The sequence below is a fragment of the Tenrec ecaudatus genome, chromosome 8 (genome assembly GCF_050624435.1).
Source record: "Tenrec ecaudatus isolate mTenEca1 chromosome 8, mTenEca1.hap1, whole genome shotgun sequence".
NCBI lineage: Eukaryota > Metazoa > Chordata > Mammalia > Afrosoricida > Tenrecidae > Tenrec > Tenrec ecaudatus.
This window is the reverse complement of record NC_134537.1, coordinates 99,166,956-99,194,264: the sequence shown is the minus strand read 5'-3', so window position 1 is coordinate 99,194,264 and position 27,309 is coordinate 99,166,956. Positions and strand designations below refer to the sequence as shown.

Genomic DNA, 27,309 nt, shown 5'->3' with positions numbered 1-27,309 from the left:
ACTTCCTTAAAAAGTTACAGTCTCAGAAACCCACAGGGGAAATTCCATCCTGCTCCATGGGATTTATCTGAGTCAGCATTGACTCCCTGACACTGAGTTTAGCTTGGTTTGGTTTGTTCCTTTGAGAATGAGATGCTATTGACTTTAGTTATTTCAAGTTCTAGATGTGATGAATATAATTTCCCTTGACCTAGTCCTGAGATATTGTTATATCTTAAATTTTCAGTAGCTGAATAAGGCGTCTAATGTGATAGCTCCTTTGCACTTTTGTAGCATGGAGAGCATCTCATAGTTCCTATATATTTTTAATCATCTTATTGGGGGCTTGTATATTCTTATCACAATCCATCCATCCATCCATCCATTGTGTCAAGAACATATGTACATTTGTTGCCATCATCATCCTCAAAACATTTGCCTTCTACTTGAGCCCTAATATCTGCTGCTCCTTGTCCCCCTTCCTCCCCACTCCCCGCTACCTCATGAACCCTTCATCATTCATAAATTATTATTATTTTGTCATATGTTACACTGTCTCATGTCTACCCCCGCCTTCTTCTCTGCTGTCCATCCCCCAGGGAGGAGGCTATATGTAGATTCTTGTAATCAGTTCACCCTTTCTACTCCACATTCTCTCCACCTTACAGACATCGCCCCTCTCACCACTGCTCCTGAAGGAATCATCTATCCTGGACTCCCTGTGTTTCCAGTTGCTATCTGTACCTATGTACATCCTCTGGTCTGGCCAGATTTGTAAGGTAGAATTGGGATCATGATAGTGGGGCCGGGGGAGGAAGCATTTAAGAACTAGAGGAAAGTTACGTTTCATCGTTGCTACCCTGCACCCTGACTGGCTCATCTCCTCCCCACAACCCTTCAGTAAGGGGGTGTCCAGTTGGCTACAAATGGGCTTTGAGTCTCCACTCTGCACTCACCCACATTTACAATGATATGATTTTTGTTCCTGATGCTTGATACCTGATCACTTCGACAGCTCGCGGTCACACAGGTTGGTGTGTTTCTTCCATGTGGGCTTCGTTGCTTCTGAACTAGATGGCCACTTATTTATCTTTGAGCCCTTAAGACCCCAGACGCTATATCTTTTGATACCCGGGCACCATCAGTTTTCTTCACCACATTTGCTTATGCACATGTTTGTCTCCAGTGATCATATCAGGAAGATGGGCACCCACTTATATGATTTTTAGTTCTTTGATGTCTGATAATTGGTCCCTTCTACACCTCGTGGTCAGACAGGCTGGTGTGCTTCTTCCATGTGTGCTTTGATGCTCCTCAGCTAGATGGCTACTTGTTTATATTCAAGCCTTTAATACCCCAGACGCTATATCTTTTGATAGCTGGGCACGTTCAGCTTTCTTCAGCACATTTGCATATACACACATTTTTCTTCAGCAATCGTGTTGGGAAAGTGTGCATCCTGGAATGCCAATTTAATAAAACAAAGTGTTCTTGCATTGAGTAAGTGCTTGAGTGGAGGCCCAATGTCCATCTGGTGCCTTTATACTAAACCTATAAATATATGCACATAGATCTGTTTCCCTAACTCTTATATAAATATATTTACAAATGTACATTCCAGTCTTTATACCTCTATAAATACCCCTTTTCACCTAGTTCTTTCCTCTATTTCCTTTTACTTACCTCTTGGTCCACTATTATGCTCAGCCTTCATTTGGGTTTCAGTAGTTTCTCTCAATTACCTTGCCCCTGCTGAATCCCTACCAGGCCTCTCACACCCTCCTTGGTACTGTTTTTGGATTACTTATTGATTCCCTGTCCCTGGGTTGGTGAGCACCACCTTCTTACCCCTTCCTCCCACTCTCACTTGTCCCCCAGGAAAACATTGGTCCTGTTGTTTTCTCCTCCAGACTACTCATGCAATCTATCTTGTCTAGATAGATCTTTAGAGATAATAATATGTACCAAAAATCACATCATAGCAAGATAGGCAATGAGTGAGAACACAGCAATGACAACAACAACAAAAAAGGAAACCAATTACCAATAGAAGAATAACTTAATTAAAATAAAAATATTAAAAAGAAAGAAAAACCTGTAACTAGATCAAGGTCTAAATTTTGATCTGTAGGCATGTCCTTCAGCCAGGTCCAATGGGGTACCATGCTTTGGCCCCAGAGTCTGTCCTTTGTACTCCCTCAGGGGCTCCCTGCTCTGCTCCCACGGTTCCTCTGCCACATGCTTTTAGTGGTCTGCCTCAGTGTCACAGGGTCAGTCTGGGCCAGTCCTGGCCCTGAGTCTCCAGTGTTGTCCCCCTTAGGGCCCAGGGCCATCAAGGGATGGCATGTCTCATAGTGGGATCAGTCATATTGACCACTCTGTCCATTGGCTGTTCAGAGCGGGGATATCGTCCTCCAGGCCTGATGGGCCAGGATGTGCTCCACTCTCCCTTCCTCCTCCTTCATTTGCTCCCATTTGCTCTGATCAAACATGCCCCTCTTCCCTAGCTGCAGCTTCAGTGGTGTCCTCTCAAGTAAATTCTTCTGGAGAGAGGGGCAGTTTTCCACGTAGCTGGTATGGGGGCCAAGCCTTCAGGCCCCTTCACTGCCTCCCCACTCCTTGTCGGCACACTGCATTTATCTGGCACTGACTTTAAATCTGGTCCCTCTTTACCTGTGGAGACACAAGCAATACCCTCCCCTTGGGTGAGACAGTGCCCTATTCCCCCATCACACATCTTTTTTTTTCTTTCCCCTTTCTCCCCCCACTCCCATTTTAGTTAGCTACCATATGTACCCTTAGATTCGGTATGGCTCCTGCCATACTACCTGGACCTCACCCCTGGAGTGTTTGTATACAGTAGCTTTTTCCCTGTGCCCCCTTTGCATTTACCTTTCTGTTCTTTCATATATATATATGTACCTCAGCAGTCATGTTATGTTTGTCCTTAGCAAAATTTCATCCATTTTTTCCCATGTGGCAATATGCTTCATGTGTTCATCACTGCTTTTTAGTGATGCGTAGTACTCCATTCTATGTATGTACCACAATTTTTTAATCCATTTGTCTGTTGATAGAAATTTGGGTTGTTTCCAATTCCTTGTGATTGTGAACTGTGCCGCAGTGAACATTGGAGCACAGTGAACATTGGCTGTGGTTTGATTCTTTCCTCTTCTGGGTATATGCCCAGTAGGGAGATTGCTGGGTCATATGGTAGCTCGATTTCCATTTGTTTTAGATATCGCCAAATTGATTTCTATAGTGGCTATACATACCTACTGGTCCACCAGCAGTGGACGAGAGTTCCTGTCTCACCACAGCCCCTCCAACACTTGTTGCTTTCTAATATTTTGAATTGGGCTATCTTTGAGGGTGTTAGGTGGTATCTCATAGTTGTTTTGATTTGCATTTCTCTTATGGCTAATGATCGGGAACATTTTCTATGATGTTTATTGGCCATTAGGATTTCAGATTCTGTGAAACTGCTGTATAGTGGGCAAAGGACCTAAACAGCAGTTTCACAGAATCTTATTGCAAGCTTGCAAAGTATTGGAGATTTCAGTACTAAGGCCTTTGTCTGATGTGTCATTGCTAAAGATGTTTTCCCAGTCGGTGGACTCTCTTATTACTCCCCTGGTGAATTCTTTCGATGTACACAGGTGTCTTATCTTCAGTAGATCCCACTTGTCTGTTTGTGAGTCTGCTGTGTTTGTATCCTTCCCTCTTTCTGATAGCCTATGTATTCCCTGTGCCAAAGTTCTCAGGTTTGTCACAATTCCCTCATTGATGGCCCTAATTGTTTGGGGTTTTATCTCAAGGTTTGTGAGCCACCTTGAGTTTATTCTTGTGCATGGAGTGAGAAAAGGGCCTTGTTTCATTTTTCTGCAGGTAGATATCCATTTTTTCCAGCACTATTTATTGAAGATGACATCTGCTTCCCATTTTATATTTTTGGGGCCCTTATCAAAGATCAGTTGCTTATATGCTGATGTTTTTATTTCTGGGTCTTCAGCTCTTTTCCATTAGTATGAATATCTGTCATTATGCCAGTACCACACTGTTTTGACTACTGTGGCTGTATAGTACGTGATAAAATCAGGTTGAGTAAGCCCTCCCACTTTGTCCTTCTTCTTGAGGAGTTCTCTGCTAATTCTTGGTTTCTCCCCTCTTCATATGAAATTGGTAATCTGTTTTTCCAATTCTTTGAAGAAGAATGATGGTATTCATATCGGGATAGCATTGAATTTATATAGTGCCTTGGGCAAAACTAACATCTTTACTATAATCAGTCTGTCAATCCATGAGCATGGGATATTCTTCCACTTGTTGAGGTCACTCTTAATTTCTTGAAGTAGTATTTTATAATTTTCCTCATACAAATCTTTCATATTTTTTTAGTCAAGGTATATCCCTAGGCATTTCGATTTGTGCTTGGCAAATTGTGCTTGGCAATTGTGCTTGGCAATTTGTGTATGGCAATTTGTGCTTGGCAATTGACCTTTTTAATTGTCTCTTCTGTCTCTTGTCTGATGTGTAGAGCAGTCCAATAGACTTCTATGTGTTGATTTTGTATCCTGTCACTCTGCTTCCAACACTCCGCTTGTGGAGTTTAAGGGATCTTCAATATATATAATCATATCATCTGCAAATAATGATAATTTCGCCTCTTCCTTCCCCAGCTGAATACCTTTAATATCTTTCCTTTGTCTTATGTTGTTAGCTAGGACCTCCAGTACGATGTTAAATAGGAGTGGGGACAAGGGACATCCTTGTCTGGTCCCCTTTTTCAGTGGAATTGTTTTCATCTTTTCTCCATTAACTACCACATTAGCTGTTGGTTTTTCATATATGGCTTGTATAATATTGAAGAATTTCCCTTCTATTCCTATCTTCTTACGTGCCTTAAACAGGAATGCATGTTGGATGTTGTCGAATGTTTTTTCTGCATCTATTGATATTATCTTGTGGTTCTTATCATTTTTTCTGCCAATGCGGTGAATAATGCTGATGGTCTTTCGTATGTTGAACCATCCCTGCATCCCTGGTATGAATCTCACTTCGTCGTGGTGAATTATTTTTTAATATGCTTTTGTATTCTATTGGCCAGTCTTTTGTTAAGGATTTTTGCATCGATGTTCATTAGGGGTATTGGTCTATAGTTCTTGATTCTTGTAGCATCTTTGCCTACTTTAGGTATCAAAGTTATACTAGCTTCATAGAAAGAGTTTGGGATTTTCCTGCTTTTTCTATGTTCTGGAAAAGTTTGTATAGGATTAGTGTCAGTTCTTCCCTGAATTCTTGGTAGAATTCTCCTGTGAAGCCATCTGGCCCAGGGGATTTTTTTGTTGGTAATCCCTTGATTACCTTCTCTATTTCTTCCTTTGCTATGGGTCTGTTGAGGTTGTTGCTGACATCCATCTGGGATAATCTAGGGAGGGATTGTGTTTCCAAATATTTGTCCATGTCTTCCAAGTCGTGAATTCGTTAGAATATAGACCTTCATATTACTGTGTAATTATCCTTTTGATTTCATTGGGGTTCATTGTAATGTCCCCCATTTCATCCCTCTTCCTTGCAAATGTTGTTTGTTCCTTCCTTTCTTTGGTTAGGTTTGCCAGAGGTCTATCAATTCGGTTAATTCTTTCAAAGAACCAACTTTTAGCGGCATTAATTTTTCCATAGTGTTCCTTCTCCTGTATCTCTGCTCTGATTTTTATTATATCTATCCTTTTGCTATTAGTAGGGTTTTTCTGTTGTCTCTGCTCTAATTGGTGTAAATTTAGTGTCAGCATATCATCCATGAGTCTCTCTTCTTTTTTAATGTGTGCATTTATTGCTATCAGCCTTCCTCTGATAAATGCCTTTGCTGTATCCCACAGGTTTTGGTACATTATATTTTCATTCTCATTGGTTTCTAGAAACTTCCTGATTTCATCTCTGATCTGGTTCAATACCAACTCCTTTTCAATAGGAGATTGTTCATCCTCTAATTGTTTGCCTTTGTTTTTTTCACTGTCCTGTTAATTTCCAGTTTTATGGCACAATGATCAGAGAGAGAGAGAGATCTGTATAATCTCTATGTGCTTGAATTTACTGTCCCAGCATGTGGTCTATTTTTTAATATGTGCCATGTGGGCTTGAAAAGAATGTGATTTATTTTGCATATGGGTGGAAAGCTCTGAAAATATCTATCAAGTCAAGATGTCCAATGGTGCTATTTATATCTGTAGCCTCCTTGTTGAGTTTCTTTCCCAATGATCTGTCTTTTTCAGACAGTGGTATATTAAAGTCACCAACTATAATTTTTGAGACTGTGATCTCTTTATTCATATTTTGGAGTGTTTGCTTTACGAATTTCGCAGGTCTCTATTTAGAAGCATATATGTTTATTATGCTCACCTGTTCTTGGTGTATAGTTCCCGGGAGCATTATATAGTCCCCCTCCTTGTCTCTTGTTACAGCCTGTATCTTGAGGTCAATTTGGTCAGATATTAAGATCGCTACCCCTGCTTGTTTTGCATTACCATTTGTTTGGTATATTTTTCTCCAGGTTTTAATTCCCAATCAGTTTTTGTCTGTAAGCTTCAGATGAGTCTCCTGGAGGCAGCAGATCAATGGGTTATGTTTCCTGAGTCAGTCTGTTAGACTCTGCCTTTTAATGCTTGAGTTCAGGCCATTGATATTCAGTGTTATTATATCCATTTGTGGACTCTGTAATATTATCATGTATCTTTTGTGATGGATATTTTCCTATCTCCCTATCTTATCTGTTTGTTTTTTTGTATGTGGTTTACGTTTGCCTTCTTTCTACTATTGAGCTGATGCTATCCTGGGGGCTGTTTCCTCTTTGTCACCCTATGGGTGGAGTTGTTCTATGTGATTATCTCTTACTTGCCCTTGGTGAGTGTTGATCTTCTGCCCATATTGGATTGGCAAGGATCTTTTGTAGGCCTGGGTTTCTTTTTATGTATGCTTTGAGGTTGTTCCTGTCTGGGAAGACTCTTAATTCTCCATTTATCTTAATAAATAATATGGCTGGGTAAAGTATTCTTGGGTTTGCATTGCTTTCCTTCAATTTTTGGAATATATTACTCCATTCCATCCTCTTCTTCATCGTTTCTGCTGATAGATCTGAACATACTCTTATTGGGGTACCTTCATATGTGACTGTTTGCTTTTACTAACTGCTTTTATGATCTCCTTTTCCTCTTAGTTTGATAGTTTGACAATTATGTGTCTTGGTAATTTCTTCTTGGGATTCAGTCTAGCTGGTGTTCTTTCAGGCTATTGTAAGGTTACTTGATTTTCATTTATTAAGCTGGGGACGTTTTCTTCTAAGAATTCCCTTGCTATTGTCACTGTTGACTTCTTTGTTGTGTCTTGTTCCAGTTGTCTAATTATTCTAATATTGTTTCTTTTCATAGCATCTGGAATGGCTCTAAAGTTTTCTTCAGCTGCTTTGATTGTCTTATTTGACTGTTTTTCCCATTTGCTGAGGTCTGCTTGGTTGTCCTCTAGGTCATTGGTGTGATTCTCTGCCTCCTTAAGCCTATTCACAAGGTCTGTCAATTTATCACTGAATTCTGTTATTTCATCCTTTAACTCTTGTATTTCCCTTTCCTGTGTTGCTGTTATCTCCTCTATCATTTCATCTTTTTCTGAATTGCTTCCCTCATATCCTTTATTAATTTAAGCAAATTTTAAAATGTTCCTTTTGTGGCAGGTCAATATGTGCTTCTTCTATGCACATCGTTAGGTTCATAACTTCTTCCATCACTGTTTTCTGTTTTTCCTGCTTTTTAGTTGAAGATGTTAGAACTGGTTGCTGTTTATGTGTTGTTTTAGAGGAGTATTCTGGTAGCTGTTCTGAGGGGTCAGGCTATCGCGGTATCTTCCTGTGGTTTCACTCTTATCCTAGCCGTCCAGAATTTTTCGTTACTTGGAATGTATGTTGTATATTCCTCTCATGTGACACTGGTCGGGTTGTTGTTGGCCCGCGAGGGTGTCACTTTCCTGGCCTTTGTCTAAGTAGGTTTCACAGTTCTAGGAGCCATTGGCTGGCCTGTGATGCTTTTCTCTAAAAATGTAGTGTTTAGGAGGGTGTTCAGGTATACCCTCCTTTGTGTAGAGCTCTGTAGCTGGCAGGGGAATTATCATAGATAGAGAGATAGCCTTGGCGGTTCGGTGGATGTTCCTGCGGTAGTGTGGCACCCCACAAGTGGTTGTCAGGCATTTCCCCCAATCACTTGTAGGGTCTCAGGATTTAGGCTGGTGATGCCCCCACTTTTTGTAGGGTCGAACCCACTGCTGCTTGATGTGTGGAAGAGGACCAGTGTGAATTCCCCAACTACTTTCCAAGCCAATAAATGTGGTGGGAGCTCCCCCCAGTTGGGCCTTCAGAGTTGCCCTAGGCAGAGGGGAGTAGCCTGGAGGCTGCTAATGTCTTGAGAGAGGAAGGAAAGTGAAAGGAGAGGCAAACGAGAGAAAGAGGAAGACACAAACTGGGGCAATAATGCCAAGCAAACTGACATCAACTCAACCATGAACAACTAAAATGCAGTTTAAACAAAGGTGAAAACAGTAAAAAAAGAAAGAAAGAAAAGAGAACAACTGAAAAGGAGAACTAAATCTGCTGAGGCTGTGGTAGGAAATAGAGAAGAGCTACCAGGAGAGGAGAAAAGAAGAAAACGTGTAAGAAGAATGCAATTAAGGGAAAAAAATTATAAGAGAAAAGGAAGGAGAAGGAGAGAGTTTTAAAAATAGTTAAAGTAATAGCTGGCCCTGTGCTGTGCTGTGTGTACACTGACTTGTCCTGTGTGCAGCACTGTCTTAGGGATCAGGCTGCCCACTTGGAGGACAGGGTTGCCGTAGACCGTAGGCCGAGTGTAGGGGTCTGGGAACCAGCAGTGGCATGTGAAAGGAAGGAGAGGGAACAGAGAGAATCATACAAGTAGAGATAGAAGTGAAGAGAACAAAGACAGGAAGAGGAAAGAAAGAAAAATAGAATAAAGAAAAAGAAGGGGAAAAAAACCCAACTGTGTTCACAAAGATTGGCTGTGATGGTAAAGAGGGAGGAGAGAGAGAAGGAGGAAATAAAGAATAAAGAGATAGCTGATCGACCCATCACCACTACCACCACTACCACCTCCACCCACACCACCCACCACCACCACCTCCACCAACACCCTTAAAAAAAAAAAGGGAGATAGCTGATCCCTGATTGCTTGAATGTAGGGCCAGAGAGGTTTAGACCCTGCCCCCAAATGGCAGGTTGGTGTGCCCTTTTAATGCCGTGACCCAGTGGTGCTGGGCAGAATTGCCCTAGTTGATGAGATTGTCTTAAGAGGTCTGACGGGGGTTTCCTCAGCAGCGCAGCAAGGTGTAGATGTTTGTCACAGCTACCTTATGTTGTGTACAGCATTCCCACGGAGGGCAGGCTGGAGTTCCTCCTATTTGGGTTGATTTGCCCTAAGCAGAAGGTAGTGACCTGGAAGCCAGAAGTGACATATGACAATAGAGAGTGGGAGAGAAAAGGAGAAAGAGGGGGGGAAAGAGGAAAAAAAGGAAAAAAGAAGAAAGAGAGAAATAAACCCCAACACAAACCTGAACTCGTTGAGACTTAGTGCGGTGGGAAAGATAGAAGGGCTAGTGAATAAGATGAGAAGAAATAGAGTAGTAGGTAAGAGGATAACTGAGACTTGATCACCTGTCCGTGAGGCTGGAGGAGTTCCAGCTCTTCCTCAAGATAGCGGGATGGTGTACCCATTTGATGTAGGGTTCCACAGATGCTGTGTGGGATTACTTCAAAATATCACACTCGTGGCCTGGGTGCACTTGGGTGCTGGAGTTCGCTGGTGTACCTGCCTTGTGCTGTATGTAGCACTGCAGCAGGGGCAGGGATGGGGACACTGGGGTGTTCCCACAGCCCCGTATAGGGCCCCAAGACAGGCAGGAACTCCCCAGCTATGTGTAGAATCACTGAGAGGGAAGCTGGACTTATTGTCCTATCTAGTCTACTGGTGCTTACTAGATCAGAAGATGTTATTTTTATTTTTTATTCCCCTGGCCAGCTAGAATAAAATCAAATGAAATTGTCTCTCACAGTCACTGGGCTGCAGCTCAGTGCTGTTTAAAGTTGACACTTGCAACAGCGGGTCTTTGTTTGCTCAAAGTCACTAGGCCCTGTAGCTGAGTTTTGGCATTTCTTAGCTAGGTTTCTTCTTATGCTGATTTATCTTAAGGACTCCACCTATGTGCTCCTTGGAGCTGAGCAATCAGACTTGGGTTTGAGTTTTAAACCAATGATATATATTTCATCCTTTATTATTATTATTATGCTTGTGATGTGCTCCGATTTGGGAGCGGTCAGGTTGACCTGCAGAGGGAGAGATTCAGCTTAGCAGGGGGGTTGTTCCTTCTGGGCTAATTGGAACTACATATGCTCCCTGGACTCCCGACTTTCCTTCCACCAATTTTCTCCCACGCTGTAATCTCCCTGAGGTAATAATCTACTTTTTCTTCTACTCTTGCCGCCACCACCACTCCCCAGGCCATGAGCTAAAGGCAGTCAACCACGGGAGAGCTCCGCCGTTGGGTTCCCCTTGTGTCTGGGATTCTGTCCCCTCTCTGGTGTCTGCCTGCTCCCAGCAAGGGCACAGCTGGTTCCCGAGGGTTCGCCAAAGCTAGAGCGCTTTAGAGCATTCTTGGTTTGCTTTGTGAGTGGAAGTCCCATGCAAAAAGGGGTTCAGGAGAGACCCTGGTACCCTAGTTCTAATTTCAGGACCTCCCTCCCCATTTCCTTTGCCTTAGCAGGAGCTCCGGAGAAATGAGTCCTATCTGGTCGCCATTTCCCCCCTCCTCTCAGTTCCTATATTTTCAAGAGAGGATTGGGTATGTAAGACTATTGGGGGTAAACTTAGGATCAAAATAAATTTGGCACAGTCCAGCTATGTGCCATGTGCATAAAAATGAGTTCAATTGATGCAAAATGAGTAATTATTCATGCTCATTGACAAGTTATCTCAATGTAGGAGATAGCAAGGCATACCCCGCCCCCAAAGTGTGCTAAATTCTGATGAGGGCTTAAACAAATAGAAGCTGGACAACAAAATTGCCTTTTGTAAAAGGAAATTAAGTTAAATTTGTACATTTATCTGTATTTCAATTGTGCTACAATGCTAATTAAGGGATTGCACTTATTTGTCCCAGTAATATGTTTTTGGTTTTCTCTAAAACTTAGCATCAACTGACAAGATTTATTTTATTATCCACATGACATCTAGTAGCATTAAAATATTAAATGGTGAAATATTTTTGCTTTTCTCCTTAGGGATGATCTCTGTAGAAAATTAGCTTGTGTTTGGCCCCATGAGCATACTTACAAAAGTGATATTCCATATACAGTTTATTCATATATTCAAGATTATGCATGTATATCCATACCTACTGGGTCCTCAGTGAACTCAGATGGAAGGGATTATGCCTATGTAGCTGATGGAACAGTCTGTGGTGAAGGAATGGTAATAAAACATGTTATTTCATCTTTAGTTATATTTATTTTTATGATAAAATATTATAACCCATAATGACTATCAAGTCATATTGCATTAATTTGAACTTGGTACTATAACTTATCCCCCACATAATATTTAAAAGATAAGTAAACTAAGTTTCATATATCTAAGGACATTATTTTACCTGTCACCAATACTAGTGTTGAAGACATGTACATCTTTTTATTTTTTAACTTTTTATTGTGAATTGCATGACGGTTTATCAAGCAAATCATAGGCACCTTGGTCTGGAAAGTGTCATCTTTGATGTTTTAACACTTCTAAGCTGTCTTTTGCTACAGATTTTCCCAATACAATATAGCATTGGATATGGAGTTTTCATATCAGACACTCATTTTTTTTTCATTCTACAGCTTAGAGAATTTATCAAATCAAACTTCCCAATCAATGGTTGTCCCTGTCTCCACTCTGCACATCCATCGTGTGAGTGAGTTTGTGTGTCTGTATGTGTGTTTATGTGTGCCCAGATCACTCTCATAGGGTATTGGCTTCTCCTTCATCAATCGTTGGACTTACTGACTGCTATTTCTATGGCCATTAATTATGGGCCCAAGTTAAATGAAATCCTCAACAACTTCAGTATTTTCCACATTTTGTTATAGTGTTGTTTATGAGTACATCTATAGAATTTTTGTTATCTTTATTTCAAAGTGTGATACACACTTAAGGTTGTAGTTCTTACCTTTATCAAGTATTTCAAGTCATCTTTGTCTTTATAATGTAAGGTTATGTCAACAGCATATAGCAAGCTGTTAATGAGTTTTCCTTTAATTATGTTACCATGTTCTTCAGAGATTTTACCTTCTTGAAATGTTTGTCAGCATGCCTGTTGGATAGGTTTGGTGTAAGTTCCTAACCCTCAGCTGTACCTTGCCTTATTTCAAAACATGCCGTATCCCCTTTTCCTTTGTGAACAGCTACCTCTTGGTCTACATGCAGGTTCTGTAGCATCAGATTGAACTTTTCTAGCACTGTTATTCTTCACAAGATTATCCATAATTTGTTATGACTCACACAGTCTAGTGCCTTTGCAGAGTCAGTAAAATTGGTAAATATCTTTCTAGCATTCCCTGCTTTCAACTAGGATCTATGGTATCAATTATAATATTTATTGTTCCACTACTGTTCTGAATTTTACCTGAAGTTTTGGAAGATCCCAGAGTCTGTTAAACCTCCAAAATTATACTGGTAAAAATGAGGTTAATAGAACTGCTCAACTGCAAATATGTGTTATATTTCATGAAAAGCAATAGAAGAACAAAGATTCAAAAGGAAAACATGCCCAGCATTTATCAAGCTGAAAGACCTGAAGGTTAAATTTGGAATGTTGGAAGATTGTATAGGCAAAAAATGACTGATGTAAGAGACATCAAAAGGATGATGGAAGGAAGTCCACCAGAATTCATGAACATACAATCATATCAAGAATATAGTTGAAGGAATAAGCCAAAGCTGCAGTGAAGGCAAGAAGCAAGTCTCCAGGAATTGATGGAATACCAACTGAAATGTTTCAACAAAGTGATGCAGTGGTAGGAACACTCACTAACTAGTTTAAGCCAAAAATTTTGGAAGACAGTAACCTTGCTGTTGGCTTAAAGAGATCCATGTGTGTGCCCATTCCAAAGAAAGGAGATTTAATATAGTAATTTGCAAGTTATCAAACAATACAATAAATATTACATTGAAGTGTAATGTTGTTGAAAATAATTTCAAAACATTTGTAATAGTATATTTACAGGAACCTTCCAGAAATTTCAAGGAAGATTCCGAAGAGATTGTGGAATGAGGCATCCAGTTGCTGATACAAAGAGACCTGGCTAAAATCAGAGACTATCAGAAAGATGTTTACTTGTGATTTATTGATGAGGCAGAGGCAATTATGGACCATAAACTATAAGAATCAGATTGCTAGACACTTGATTGTGCTCATGCATAATCTATACATAAACCACAAGGCAGTCGTTTGTACAGAACAAGAAAATGCTACGCAGCTTAAAATCAAGACAGGTGTGTGTCATGGTTGCATCATTTCACCACATATATTCAATATATAACCAGGAAACCTAGTAGAGTAGTGGTTACACATTAAACTGCTAATTTCAAGGTCATCATCTCAAAACTACCAGACACTCCTGGAATTTCTACTCTTGTAAAGCGCTATAATCTCGGACTAACAGGGGAAGTTCCACCCTGTCCTACAGAGTTGTTTTAAGTGGGCATAGGTTCAATGTCAGTGATTTTTATTGTGGTTCATCCAATATGTATGATAAGTGAATAATCTTCAAAGCTAGACTGTAAGAAAAAAATCATAGCTAATTAACAGCTTGCAATAAAAATCACAGCTAATTAGCAACTTGCTTGTTGAAAGAGGACTGGAAGTATATAATGAAGCAGATTAAAACTATATAGTGCTCAGAAAAAAATGTAAACAATTGGACCAATGAAAACCATCATGGTAAATGTGGAAAAAGCTAAAGTTTTACAAGATTTCATTTTACTTAGCTCCACAATCAATGGTAATGGAAACAGTAGTCTAGAAATCAAATGCTATATTACACTTGGGGAAAAAAAGTTTCAAAAGCAAAGATGTAATTTTGAGGGCTAAATTAGCATGGAATTAGCCATTTAGTATTTCCAATCACTTCATAACATGTAGAAGCTGGACTACTAATAAGGAAGACTTGAGAAGTGGTGCCTATCCATTATGGCATTGGTAAGGAATATAGGCAAGATGATGGATTGGTCAGAGAACAAACAAATCTGCCTTGAAGGAATTACAGCCAGAATGCACCCTAGAAGTGAGGGGGACAAGACTTTGTCTCCCATATTTGGATACATTATCAGTAAAGGCAAGTCCCTGAAACAGGTCCTCACATCTTGTAAAGTCAACTTAACCCAAAACCCAAATACCAAACTCCCTGCCATTGGGTTGATTCTGATTGAGAGTGACTCTATAGGACAGAGTGGAGCTGCCACTGTGGGCTTGCCAGACTATATTTCTCAATGGGGCAGAAAGCCCCATTAAAAGATTGGGTACAAAGTTGTAGAAATTTTTATTAAACAGGCATATCAAAATGTGAAAGTATTGTTTCTTGCCATATCCTCCATGTAGATCTATATACTTCTGTTCATTTTTTTCATCTCTAATCTTTTGCTGAAGAATTTTACTCTCTTTGCTTTATGTCATGTCAAGAGTGGTTTTTGTTTTCCTTAGAGGATGCAAATTATGTTCCTTTTCAATATTCTTTAAATTTGGGGATAATTAGCTGTTTATATATAATCTGATTGTGATAGGACAAATTAATTTGCACATAAGGAAGGCATTAATTTGGGGGATCCAAAGAGTGGCATGTTATGTATCAATTACATACACCAATGAAATATCTGGCTTCCCAAACTGGAGATGTGATCTTATTTACAACTTATTTTTTTCTTTTGCTGTGTTAAATACATCATATAGAATAGGATAGGTTGTAAGCCTAATCAGTTCTAATGTATAAAAACAGAAGTATAGACAGTGATACACACAGGAAAGATGAATGTTAAGAAATATGAAGAAGGAAGGCTAATGGGCATCACAGAATTCTCAGGACTCCTAATCAGGAAGAACCTCCTCTTCGACCCACACTGAATTTGGACATCTACTCGTCAAAACTGTGAAAATATTAATTTATTTAACTCTACTTACTTGTGGTAATTGTTTTGTTTGGAGTTTTACAGCAGCACTAGGTAACTAAATTATTGACAGAATTAAATAACTTTATAATTCATGAAAAGTTTTAATATCACAATAACTTTTAAGTCTTTCCAGTTTTTAAGACTTTCCAGTTTTTCGATGGCCTATAAGCACAGATGAGTAGGTAAAACAAAATGTGTAGTGTGTATATATATGCATTCATATACATATATAAAATCAGCCATAATGATTAATAATAAAAATTGCAAGAGAGTTCATGGATAAACATTGAAAATATTATGCTGAGTGAAATATGTGTATGTGTACCCTCTGTGTGTGTATGTATGTATATATAATAAATAAGGATTTCAAGTTTTGAATGCTTATGATAAACTGTTATATTTTGTTCATTTTAGTACTGTTTAAATCAAACCTGCAAAGAAGTCAATTTAATAGAGCATAACTGTAATGCCACTGCAAAATGCCAAGGAAATGGGGTAAGCAACTATCATCTATCTGACTAGTCTTCATATGCACATCCTTAGAAATTGCATATTATTTTTGCGGCTAATTGAAGGTGAACAGTTATTCTGTTTAGGATAATTGAAAATTTCTTACTATTAATATGATCTTTCCTAGAGATAGCACATTCATCTAAAGAATATCATGTAAGATCATTTCAATATTAGATAACTGTATATGTGCTGAAATTAATGTAAACATAATTTGTGAATTAGCATGTTTAAATAAAATGTGTATTTTATATAAAAATATATTTTCTATTGCTAACAGATGGTGACTCTATTTTGTTCTCCCTCATAGTTTTAATAATTATGGGTATATAATATTTACTAGAGAGAATACTTAAGAGAAATGTTGGTCTGTTAAGTAATGGTGTAATTATTCTTATGAATATTTCACTAAGAGCAAATCCATCCTTGCGCAAATTTTTTCTTTCATTATTTATTTATATTTCAATCTAACTGCTTTACATTACTAACAATTAAAGACATAAGCCCACATCTTCAAGAACTACCAAAGTGAACAGAGATAAGGCAATGAGAAGGGACCCGAGCATCATACCCAGCCTATTGTTCAAATATATTGAACAAAACGGTATCTCCAGAGTGCAGGGAACTCTTGTCTGGTTGTTTGGGTGCTGTTGGATGATTCACAGCCCGTAGTGGCTCTATGTACAACAGGAGGAGATACTGCACACATGGTCCTGCGCCAGCTACAAGATTGTTCTTATGTTGATCCCACGGAGGCGATTCTTCTTCCTTTTGGCTGCCCCTCCTCTTTATCAAGCCTGATCTCCTGCTCCCATACTGCTCTCTCCTGATAACAGGTCCAAGGTACTTGAGACCAAGGCTTGCCATTCTTGCCTCTAAGGAGCACTCTGGTTGTACTTCTGCCAAGACACGTTGGTTTGTCTCCTGGCAGTCCATGTTGCTTTCCATAGGCTTCACCAGCTCCAGGGTCAGCTGCATTGATTCTTCCCCAGTCCTCTCTATTCAAAGTCGAACGTTCACATACGTAAGAAGGGATTGAAAATCCTACGGCTTCAGTGAGGGGCACCTCAGTCCTCAAAGTGACGCCTGGCTTTCTAACACGTTCAATCTTGTGCAGCAGATGTACCCAATGCAGTGAGCACTTCAATCTCTTGACTGCTGCTCCCATGGGTGTTAATTATGCATCCAAGAAAGACAAAATCCTTACAACATCAATTGTTTCCCCATTTATCACAAGATAAATTATTATTCCAGTTGAGGATTTTTTCTTACATTGAAAGGCTTTAATTTCTTATTTCCTCCACAAGTGCTTCAATTCTGTCTCATTTTCAGCAAGCAGGGTTGTATCAATGTATATCAGAGATTGTTGATAAGCCTTTCTGTAACCTGATGCCAAGTTCTTCCTTAGAGAACCCACATCCTTTGATTGTTTGCTCAGCATGCAGATTGAACAATAAGGTGAGTATAGAGGGATAGCCCACCCATGAAAGGGACTCCCCTCAAAGCTATGTACTTAACTTTTTAAAACAAAACAACCTATCACCATCAAAGTACTCTCCATTACACTTAATAAATCTGTCAAATCTGCAATTCCATTTTTGAAAACATTTTTCAAACTCTGTTTGGATGGCTGACGGCACCTCCTTTGTTTTATTTCTTCATCTCTTCTGTGTCTTCAAATTGTTGTTTTTTTTTTATGTCCTTCATTTTCTGAAACAAAAATGAAGTTACAGAGTGAGGTCCAGTGAAGTAAAGTGTGTGGGGCCAGAGAGGCATGCTGCTTTTCTGGTTCAGGGGAGATAAGCACTCATGTATATAACACTTATCCACACCTTTATTGATTTTAAACCATATAATATTTCCTTTATCTAGGCCTACATCTGCCTTGTGATCTGTGTACAGGTTACATATGAGCACAATTAAGTATTCTGGAATGCCATTTCTTTTCAAGACTGTCCTTGTCCATAGTTTATTATAACCCACACTGTTGAATATATTTGCATAGTCACTAAAGCATAAATAATAATCTTTCTGTGCTTTCAGCCAATTCCCATCCCAAACCAGAAATAATATCTTGTGTGTTCCATGTCCTGTATTGAATCTGGCCTGGACTTCTGTTGGATAAGCTTCAGCAAAATTTTACTTGCATATATTATTTTACAAGTTGCAGATTCTATTGGGTCACCTTTCTTTGGACTAGGTACACATATGGATCATTTCCAGTCTTTTGGCCAAGTAGCTGTCTTCCAGATTTCCTGACATAGACTAGTGGGTGCCTCGAGTGCTTCATCTGCTTGTTGACACATATCAATTGGTGTTCCATCAATTCCTGAAGACTTGTTCTTAGTTAATGCCTTTAGTGCAGCTTAAACATCTTCCTTCAATACCATGGGATGACATCAAGAACACCCTATCTAAAGAAAACAAAAGGTCATTTAAAAGATGGGAAAAGTAAAAGGAAATATAAACAATAAAAACTTGCCAACCAAAAATTATGTATACAGAAAATTTGTCCCTCAAATACAATGGTGAAGTAGAGAATTTGAAAAACCATCCAAATCTTCTATGAAGTACTAATGGGAGTGTGTGAGTCTGGGTACATTAGAGAAACAAATCTACAGAAACTAATGTATAAGAGAGTTTTATATAAAGGTTAAGTGCACATCAAGAAAACATCCTAACTCTGTGCTGTCCAAGCCTGAAAGTCCAACATTAACCCATATGTCTGACGCCAATCCACAAAGTCCTCCTCCATCTCACAAAACACACACAATGATACCGACTGCAGGAGGAAAGCTGAATCAGTGAATTTGTAAGCATCTCAGTGCTGCCAGGGGTCTCCACACGGCTGCTAATGCACCCAGGGCTGCATCGGAGTAGGTCCATGCAGCTTCTCCTCAGGGAGGTCTTGCAGGAAGTGAGCCTTGCCAACTGAAGCAGGGAACTGGCTAAGGCAGCTGCACCCTGGTCTGACCATCACAAAACAAGAGACCCTTGAACTAGAAAGGCAAGTTTCACTGAGCCATTTATCTCTCTGCCCTCCAATTAACCTCACATTTGTTCATCAGCCAGGTTGGCACAATAAACTTTATTTCAGGGAGTCTATCAATAATGTCTCCCTAAAATTGACCCAAATATATATATATATATATATATATTATATATATATATAATATATATATAAAATAAAACTACCAGACTGAAGATAAGGAAAGAGACTTCAATTTCTAAATAATAATAATTACAAAGAAAAGAAAGAATAAATGGTATAGGTATAGAACTTTAAAACATAGAAAGTCAAGATACTAGCTAGATAGACATTTTAAATTTGGAAAAATAATTTTAAAGAACCCTCAAAATACAGTAATAAACCTTGACAAAAATGAGAAAGTTTGAAAGGCTCAGCAAACACTTAAAACAGGACTGAAAGACAGAAAGTTGTGAATTCCATAACTAAGTGAACTTAGCACAGGAAAATATATTGAAATCAAGAAACCAGGATCACCCAAAATAAAAATGACAAAAATAAATGTACACTGTGATAGTTCAGTTCTTTGTGCCAACACGCCCCCATTTGGAACATTGCGCCGAGTTTAGCCTGTCAATCAGGTATCAGCTTGATTGGAGGGAAACTGAGATAAATAACTCTAGGCTGGCCTCTTCCGCTTTCTCCCTGGTGATCAGAACAGTGCACTGCCGCCAAGCTGCTCCCTGTTACCTGTGATCCAACCAACCCGTGGGACATGGCGGATTGTGGAGCTGGGCCATGCGTCCCTACGCCTGGAGGCTCCATTGTGACCAGCTTTGCTATGCTGCTGCCCTACTGGCCTCCGCTGCGCCTGGACAGCTCATCTTCCTGCTGTAGCCTTGCCTGTGGGCAGACTCTGCCTCCAGCCAGTCACTTCGCTATTTGCTCCCTTGACCTTGGACTAGTGGCCAGCATGATTTGGAAGTTCCCTCAGTATATTAAATGTCCCATGAAAGCGAGGTGGACTGAGCCCTCTCTGTGGACTAATTAGCTGTTGTATTCCTTTGGGCTGTATAAGCCTATCCTTTTACATATATAATCATAAGTGTCCTGGTTTTGTTTTCCTAGAGAAATCAGCTAACACATATACCTATTGATAATTACTCTGAATATAGATGAGCTAAATGCATTAGTCATGAGCAACAAGAGCAGAATGAATAAGAAAACACAACACATTAAAACACTGCACAAGAAACATATTTCAGACAAAAAACAAAAATAAGTTAAAATCACAGGTTGGAAAAAAAATTTTTTTAAACCGAGCAGAAGAACAATATTGTTGTTACTGTTGTTGGTGCCCCTGTGCACAATGGAAGTAAACACTGTCTGGTCCTGAGTCATCCTCCCAATTATCCCCAAGCTTGAGCACGTTGCTACAGCCATTGGATCAAAACATCACTGAGTTCCTTCCTCTTTGTCACTGTCCCTCCGCTGTACAAGGCACGGTGTTCTCCAGACAATATGTCCAAAGTATGTAAGAAGAGGTCTCATCATCCTTGCCTCTAAGGAGCCGTACTTCTTCCAAGACAGATCAGAGGGTAATATTAATTACTGATAAAGTAGACTTTTAAGCAGACATGCCTTAGTTCTGCAGACACATTTCGCCATAGTGAACAAATAGCATGGAATTCTGTGCCTTCTGTTTAGCTCTCATTATTTTCTCAAACAGAATTCATTCACTTGGTTAATTAATTAATTAATATGTATTAGTAAACATCCCATTTTTAAGTCTAAAAAGCTTTCCTATGTATGAATATCTCCCTTAACACAATAGTATTTTAAATTCATACCATTAGCTAATTTACAATTATTGTTAGAATTACCTAAGGCCCCATGGAGGTTACTTACTTATTATCTGAAAAAAATGATAATGCTCCTCCTCAGGTCTCTTCCTCTTTGGATTCACAATGAATGTCCATGGAAGCAGCAGGGAAGAGAGCAGACATCCATTATATTAGGATACATCTGTGCAAGACCTTAGGAGGTTGCAACACTTTAAAGTGTTAAAAAGCAAGGATGTCACTATGAGAGGACTAAAGTGTGACTGACCACAGCCATGGTATTTTCAGTCACCTCATGTGCATGTGAATTGAATGTCAAATAAAGAAGACTCTTGAAGAATTGATATCCGTGAATTGTGGTGCTGGCAGAGACTATTGAAAGTATCATGGATTGCTAAAACAAATCTATTCTTGGAAAAAAGTATAGCATAATTGCTCCTTAGAAACAAGAATGCAGAAATTTGTTTTCCTGTACTTCGGACATATTATCAGAAGAGGCCAAAGCCAAACGTTCTGTCATCGAGCTAATTCTGATGTACAGAGTCCTGATAATGTACTGGTTATATGTGGGCTGCTAACTTCAAGGTCAGCAGTTTGAAACCACCAGCCACTCTGAAAGATGAAGCTTTCTATTTTCATAAAAATTTTTTTCTAAATCCATAGGGGGCAGTTCTAATCGGTCCTTTTGGATCCCTAGGAGTCTGGAGAGACCAGTCCCTGGGGAAATAATAAAACTCTCTAAAAGATACCATGACAACCATTGACACCATGGTTGCAATGATGGGCTTAAGCAGAAGAACAATTGTGAGGATTGACTAGGCTAGCAGCGGTTTGTTCTGTTGCACATAGTGTCAGAACTGACTTGATGGCCCTGACCAACAGCCACCTTTACAAAGGGAAGCAGGAATGGATATGTTAGATTTCGGAATGGGCTTTGAACTTGTAGTTAACTGCAAGTTCAAGCCTAAGAACAATAAATTCTTAGGATATTTGCCCTCATGAAGTGATTACTGAAAATATGGGTGCTATAGCAACGTGTAAGGAAAGCAGATCGAGCTGGGCTATCAGAAAGAATAGTATCAGGGATCTTAAAATCTTATCCTAAAACAAGCAGTTATCTAAATGAGGTGTCAACTAAGCTCCCACAGAAGCATAACACCCTGTGTGATCCCAAGGAGTATAAAGGATAAAAACCCCAAAGATCAGAGAAGGGAAATGCATTAAGGGCTAAATTTTGAGAAACAAGTTTGCAGAAAGCTATGGATTCTATTTGAAGTAAAACATCCATTCCAGGAGTCCCCAAGGATATTAATTCTCCATTGAAATCTCTCAGACCATTGACCAGCGGTATGAGATCGCCTTGTCCTCAGACAGAGTGGATCAGAAAGTGAAGTGATGAAATACAGTTAGGTTAAATTTTAACATCTTTTCATTTGTTTTGCCTCTTTAACCCATTTTTATTTGTTCTAGTTTTTATTATTTTCTGATTTCTTTTGGGTTGCAGTTTTTCTGTGTTTTATTTTATTTTATGAGGGGTATGCTTTTCTTTATATGAAATCCAAGATAGGTAAATCCATAGACAGTAAGACAGTAACTATGTCAATAGTTTCTTAGGGCTATGGCAGGGGAGGGAAATAAGGCGTTAACCCTAACGAGTATCTACTTACCCAATGAAATAGCCTTTTCTGGATTTGTTTCTCTAGTCAACCAGGTCTAACACAGTGAAAAAGAGGAAGGCTATCAACAAGATGCCTGGTGCCTGCATGATCATGGGCTTAAATGTCTCAACAGTTGTGAATATGCCGGAAGCAGCAGCCCGGGGTCATTGTGCTGGACACAGAACTGTTAGGATTTGAAAATGACTACTGCGCCTAGCAGCAACGTGAACATTTGAAACATAAATTACGTCATCATACATTTCAAAATACATGTACAGTGATTACATTTTCAAAAAAATTGCTTAACTGTGTAGACCAACATCCTTGCTGTTAGAAAATTTAAAATATTTGCAGATAATATAATTAGTATTTGCATATATACAATATATAAAGACATGAAATGTATGTGACCAATTGAAACATCTAATATAACTTATTCTTTCATGATGCTTTCTCATAGAATCATTGCTCAAAAGAATTTAGAGCATTTTTGCAAATGCAGTGTATCTTCCTCAATATTTTCCCACTTTTATTTATGCAAACAAAAAATATATATATCATCTATTAAATATCAGCTCTTGCAGTCCTTTCCAAGTGCTCCTTTGGCACACGATTCAGAGTGTAAAATGACTGGAAAATTTTTTTTTTTTTTGTATTCTTTTTTTTTTTTTTTCTTTTACATTTTATTAGGGACTCCAACAACTCTTACCACAATCCATACATATACATACATCAATTGTACAAAGCACACCCATACACTCCCTGTCCCAATCACTCTCAAGGCATTTGCTCTTCACCTAAGCCCCTTGCATCAGGTCCTCCTTTTTTTCCCCCCCTCCCTCCCTTTTCCCCCCTCCCTCATATGCCCTTGGTAATTTATACCTCGTTATTTTGTCATATCTTGCCCTATTCGGGGTCTCCCTTCCCCCCTTCTCTGCTGTCCCTCTCCCAGGGAAGAGGTCACATGTGGCTCCTTGTAATCAGTTCCCCCTTTCCAACCCACTCACCCTCCACTCTCCCAGCATCGTCCCTCACGCCCTTGGTCCTGGAGGTATCATCCACCCTGGATTCCCTGTATCTCCAACCCTCCTATGTACCAGTGTACAGCCTCTGTCCTATCCAGCCCTGCAAGGTAGAATTCGGATCATGGTAGTTGGGGGGAGGAAGCATCCAGGATCTGGGGGAAAGCTGTGTTCTTCATCGATACTACCTCACACCCTAATTAACCCATCTCCTCTCCTAAGCCCCTCTATGAGGGGATCTCCATTGGCTGACACTTGGGCCTTGGGTCTCCACTCTGCACTTCCCCCTTCATTTAATATAATATATATATACACATACATATATACATATACACATAAATACACATACATACACACACTTATATCTTTTTTTTTTTTGCATGATGCCTTATATCTGGTCCCTTGGGCACCTCGTGATCGCACTGGCCGGTGTGCTTCTTCCATGTGGGCTTATTTGTTTCTGAGCGAGATGGCCGCTTGTTCACCTTCAAGCCTTTAAGACCCCAGACACTATCTCTTTTGATAGCCGGGCACCATCAGCTTTCTTCACCACATTTGTTTATGCACCCATTTGTCTTCAGCGATCGTATCATGGAGGTGTGCAGTCAATGATATGATTTTTTGTTCTTTGATGCCTGGTAACTGATCCCTTTGGGACCACTCGATCCCACAGGCTGGTGTGTTCTTCCATGTGGACTTTGTTGCTTCTGAGCTAGATGGCCGCTTGTTTATCTTCAAGCCTTTAAGACCCCAGTCACTATCTCTTTTGATAGCCGGGCACCATCAGCTTTCTTCACCACATTTACTTGTTCACCCATGTTGGCTCCAGCTGTTGTGTCGGGAGAGTGAGCATCATAGAGTTCCAATTTAATAAAAGAAGGTATTCATGCATTGAGGGAGTGTTTGAGTAGAGGCCCAAGGTCCTTCTGCCACCTTAATACTTGACCTATAAATATAGACACAAAGATCTATTTCCCCAACCTCCTATATATATTTGCATGTACATGTCTTTGTCTAGACCTCCATGAATGCCCTTTGACTCCTAGCTCTTTCCTCCATCTCCTTTGACCTTCCTCCTGCCCTACTACCATGCTTCATTGCCACCTGGGCTAGAGTATACCTCTTCTCTAAGCAACCTTACCCTTGATCATTTCCCACCAGGCCTGCCACTCCCCCTTCTCTACCCTTTGGGGTCCCATGTTTTTCCCTTGTCCCTGGGTTTGTTAACACCACTTCCTTACCCCCCCCTACCCCCCACCCCAAGTCCCCCCGGAACTGTCGGTCCCGTTGTTTTTCATCCAGATAGTTCATCCAGCCTGTCCTATTCAGACAGACCTGTGGAGTCACTAACATGCACGAAAACTAGACAGAGGAACACAAAGCAACAGTATATAACCAGACAACAAAACAACCAAAACAAACCACTGAAAAAGAACAGAACAAAACAGTTCACAAGAGAAAAGCTTGTAGTTAGTTCAGGGATCTTTGCTGGCCCTTAGGAGCGTTTTCCAGTCCAGTCTGTTGGGGCACCACGCCCTGGCCCCAAAGTCCACTTTCAGCATTCCCTGGGGACCTTGCCACTCCATTCCCTTGCTGTTCCGCTGAACTCCCCCAGTGCATTGTCTCGGTGTGGTGGGATCAGGTCAGGTGCAATTCCCACACTGTGTCTCCGGTGCTGTCCCCTGTATCGCCCTTAGTCACTGAGGGGCATCATGTCTCATAGTAGGGCCAGCCATGTTGTTCTCTCTGTGGACTGGCTGCTCTACTCAGGAACATCATCATCACGGCCTGGTGGGCCAGGCTGTGCTCCACTCTCTCCTCCTGCCCCTTCATCTGCTCCCGTGTGCTCTGATCAAATATGTCCATCTCCCATAGCTGCAGGGTCAATGTCGTCCTTTGGAACAAGTTCTTTTCGGGGGAGGGGCAGGAATCTACTTAATTTATGGTGCTGGGGCCTGCCTCCCAGACCTCTCCACCGGTTCCGTCCTCCACGCCGGGATAATGCATTCACACCTTGCGACACTGGGTTGAAGTCTGGTCCCACTTTCCCTGTGGAGATATAAACAATACCCTCCCCTTGGGTGGATTAATGCCCCATTTCTGTCATGCTGATTGTACTTACCTCAGGGGACTCATGTTGTACCTGTCCCTTTGGGACTGGCTTACCTCGCTTAGCATAATTCCTTCCAGCTCTTCCCATGAAATAACGTGTTTCATGTGCTCATCGGTGCTTTTCAGTGCTGCATAATACTCCATTGTGTGTATGTGCCAAAGTTTGCTAATCCACTCGTCTATCGATGGAAACTTAGGCTGTTTCCAAGTCTTTGCTATTGTGAATTGTGCCGCAATAAACATTGGAGCGCATATGACTGGTCGTGTTTTATTTGCTGCTTCAACCGGGTATATGCCCAGTAGAGGGATGGCTGGGTCGTAAGGTAGATCAATTTCCATTTTCTTTAGGTATCACCAGATTGCTTTCCACAGTGTCTGTACAAATCTGCACGACCACCAGCAGTGGAGGAGGGTTCCTATTTCACCACAGCCCCTCCAACACTTGTTGCTCTCTGATTTACTGATCTGGGCTAGCCTCAGGGGTGTTAGGTGGTATCTCATGGTTGTTTTGATTTTGCATTTCTCTTATGGCAAGGGACTTCGAGCACTTTCTCATATATTTATTGGCCATATTGATCTCCTCTCTAGTGAAAGTTCTTCTCATTTCTTTTGCCCACTTCCTTAGGGGGTTAACTGTTTTCCTCTTTTTGCAGGTCATGATGGTGTTGTAGATTTTAGTAATGAGCCCTTTGTCTGACGTGTCATTACTAAAAATCTTCTCCCAGTCTGTGGGTTGCCTTGTCACCCTCTTGGCAAAGTCTTTCGAGGTGCACAGGTGTTTTATTCTTATTAGATCCCATTTGTCGATTTCCAGATCACCTGTGTGTGTCCCCTTCCCTGTTGCAGTGAGCCTATGTGCTCCCTGGGCCAGTGCTCTGAGATTAGTCCCGATTCCTTCCTTAATGGTCCTGATGGTTTGGGGTTTGACTTCTAGATCTGTGATCCACCTTGAGTGTATTCTTGTGCATGGGGTGAGGTAGACGTCTTGTTTCAACTTTCTACATGTGGATATCCATTGTTTCCAGCACCACTTATTAAAGAGGGCATCTGCTTCCCACTTGACGTTTTTGGGACCCTTGTCGAAGATCAGTTGTCTATATGCTGATGATTTTACTCCTGGGCTTTCTATTCTTTTCCACTGGTCTGAGTGTCTATCATTGTGCCAGTACCATGCTGTTTTGACCACTGTAGCTGTGTAGTAGGCATTAAAATCAGGCAGGGCGAGTCCTCCAATTGTGTCCTTCTTCTTGAGGAGTTCTCTGCTAATTCTGGGTTTCTTCCCTCTCCATATGAAGTTGGTGGTCAGTTTTTCCAATTCTTTGAAGAAGGTTGATGGTAATTGGATTGGTATAGCATTGAACTTGTAGAGTGCTTTAGGAAGAACTGTCATCTTTACTATGTTCAGCCTACCTAACCATGAGCAGGGGAGCTTCATCCATTTGTGAAGGTCACTTTTGGTTTCCTGTAATAGGGTTTTATAATTATGCTTATATAGGTCTTTAGTATTTTTTGTTAAGTATATTCCTAGGTATTTCAGTTTGTTCTTGGCTACTGTGAAGGGTACTTCCCTCTTAATCGCCTCTTCCATGGCCCTGTCCGATGTGTATAGAAACCCTACCGACTTCTGTTTATTGATCTTGTATCCTGCTACCCTTCCGTATTCCTCTATTGCTGTAAGTATTCCAACTGTGGAGTTTTGGGGGTCTTCAATGTATAGGATCATGTCATCTGCAAATAACGATAGTTTCACCTCCTCCTCTCCCAACTGGATCCCTTTGATGTCCTTCCGCTGTCTTATGTTGTTAGCCAGGACCTCCAAAACGATATTGAATAGAAGAGGGGACAGGGGGCATCCTTGTCTTGTACCCTTTTTCAGTGGTATTGTTCTTGTCTTTTCTCCATTGACTATGATGTTGGCTGTTGGTCTTTCATAGATAGCTTGTATGAGCTTGAGGAACTTACCTTCCA

At 40.4% G+C, this 27,309-nt stretch overlaps 1 protein-coding gene across 1 annotated transcript in view; it reads left to right on the top strand.

Annotated features, from left to right (window-relative positions):
- Nucleotides 1-27,309, top strand: part of LOC142455487 (disintegrin and metalloproteinase domain-containing protein 18-like) — a 159,375-nt gene that overhangs the window by 106,471 nt on the left and 25,595 nt on the right. Inside the window, exons 14-15 of the mRNA XM_075557220.1 lie at nt 11,309-11,498; nt 15,645-15,725. Of these exons, the coding sequence (XP_075413335.1) occupies nt 11,309-11,498; nt 15,645-15,725 (271 nt within the window). The remainder of the gene's footprint in view (nt 1-11,308; nt 11,499-15,644; nt 15,726-27,309) is intronic.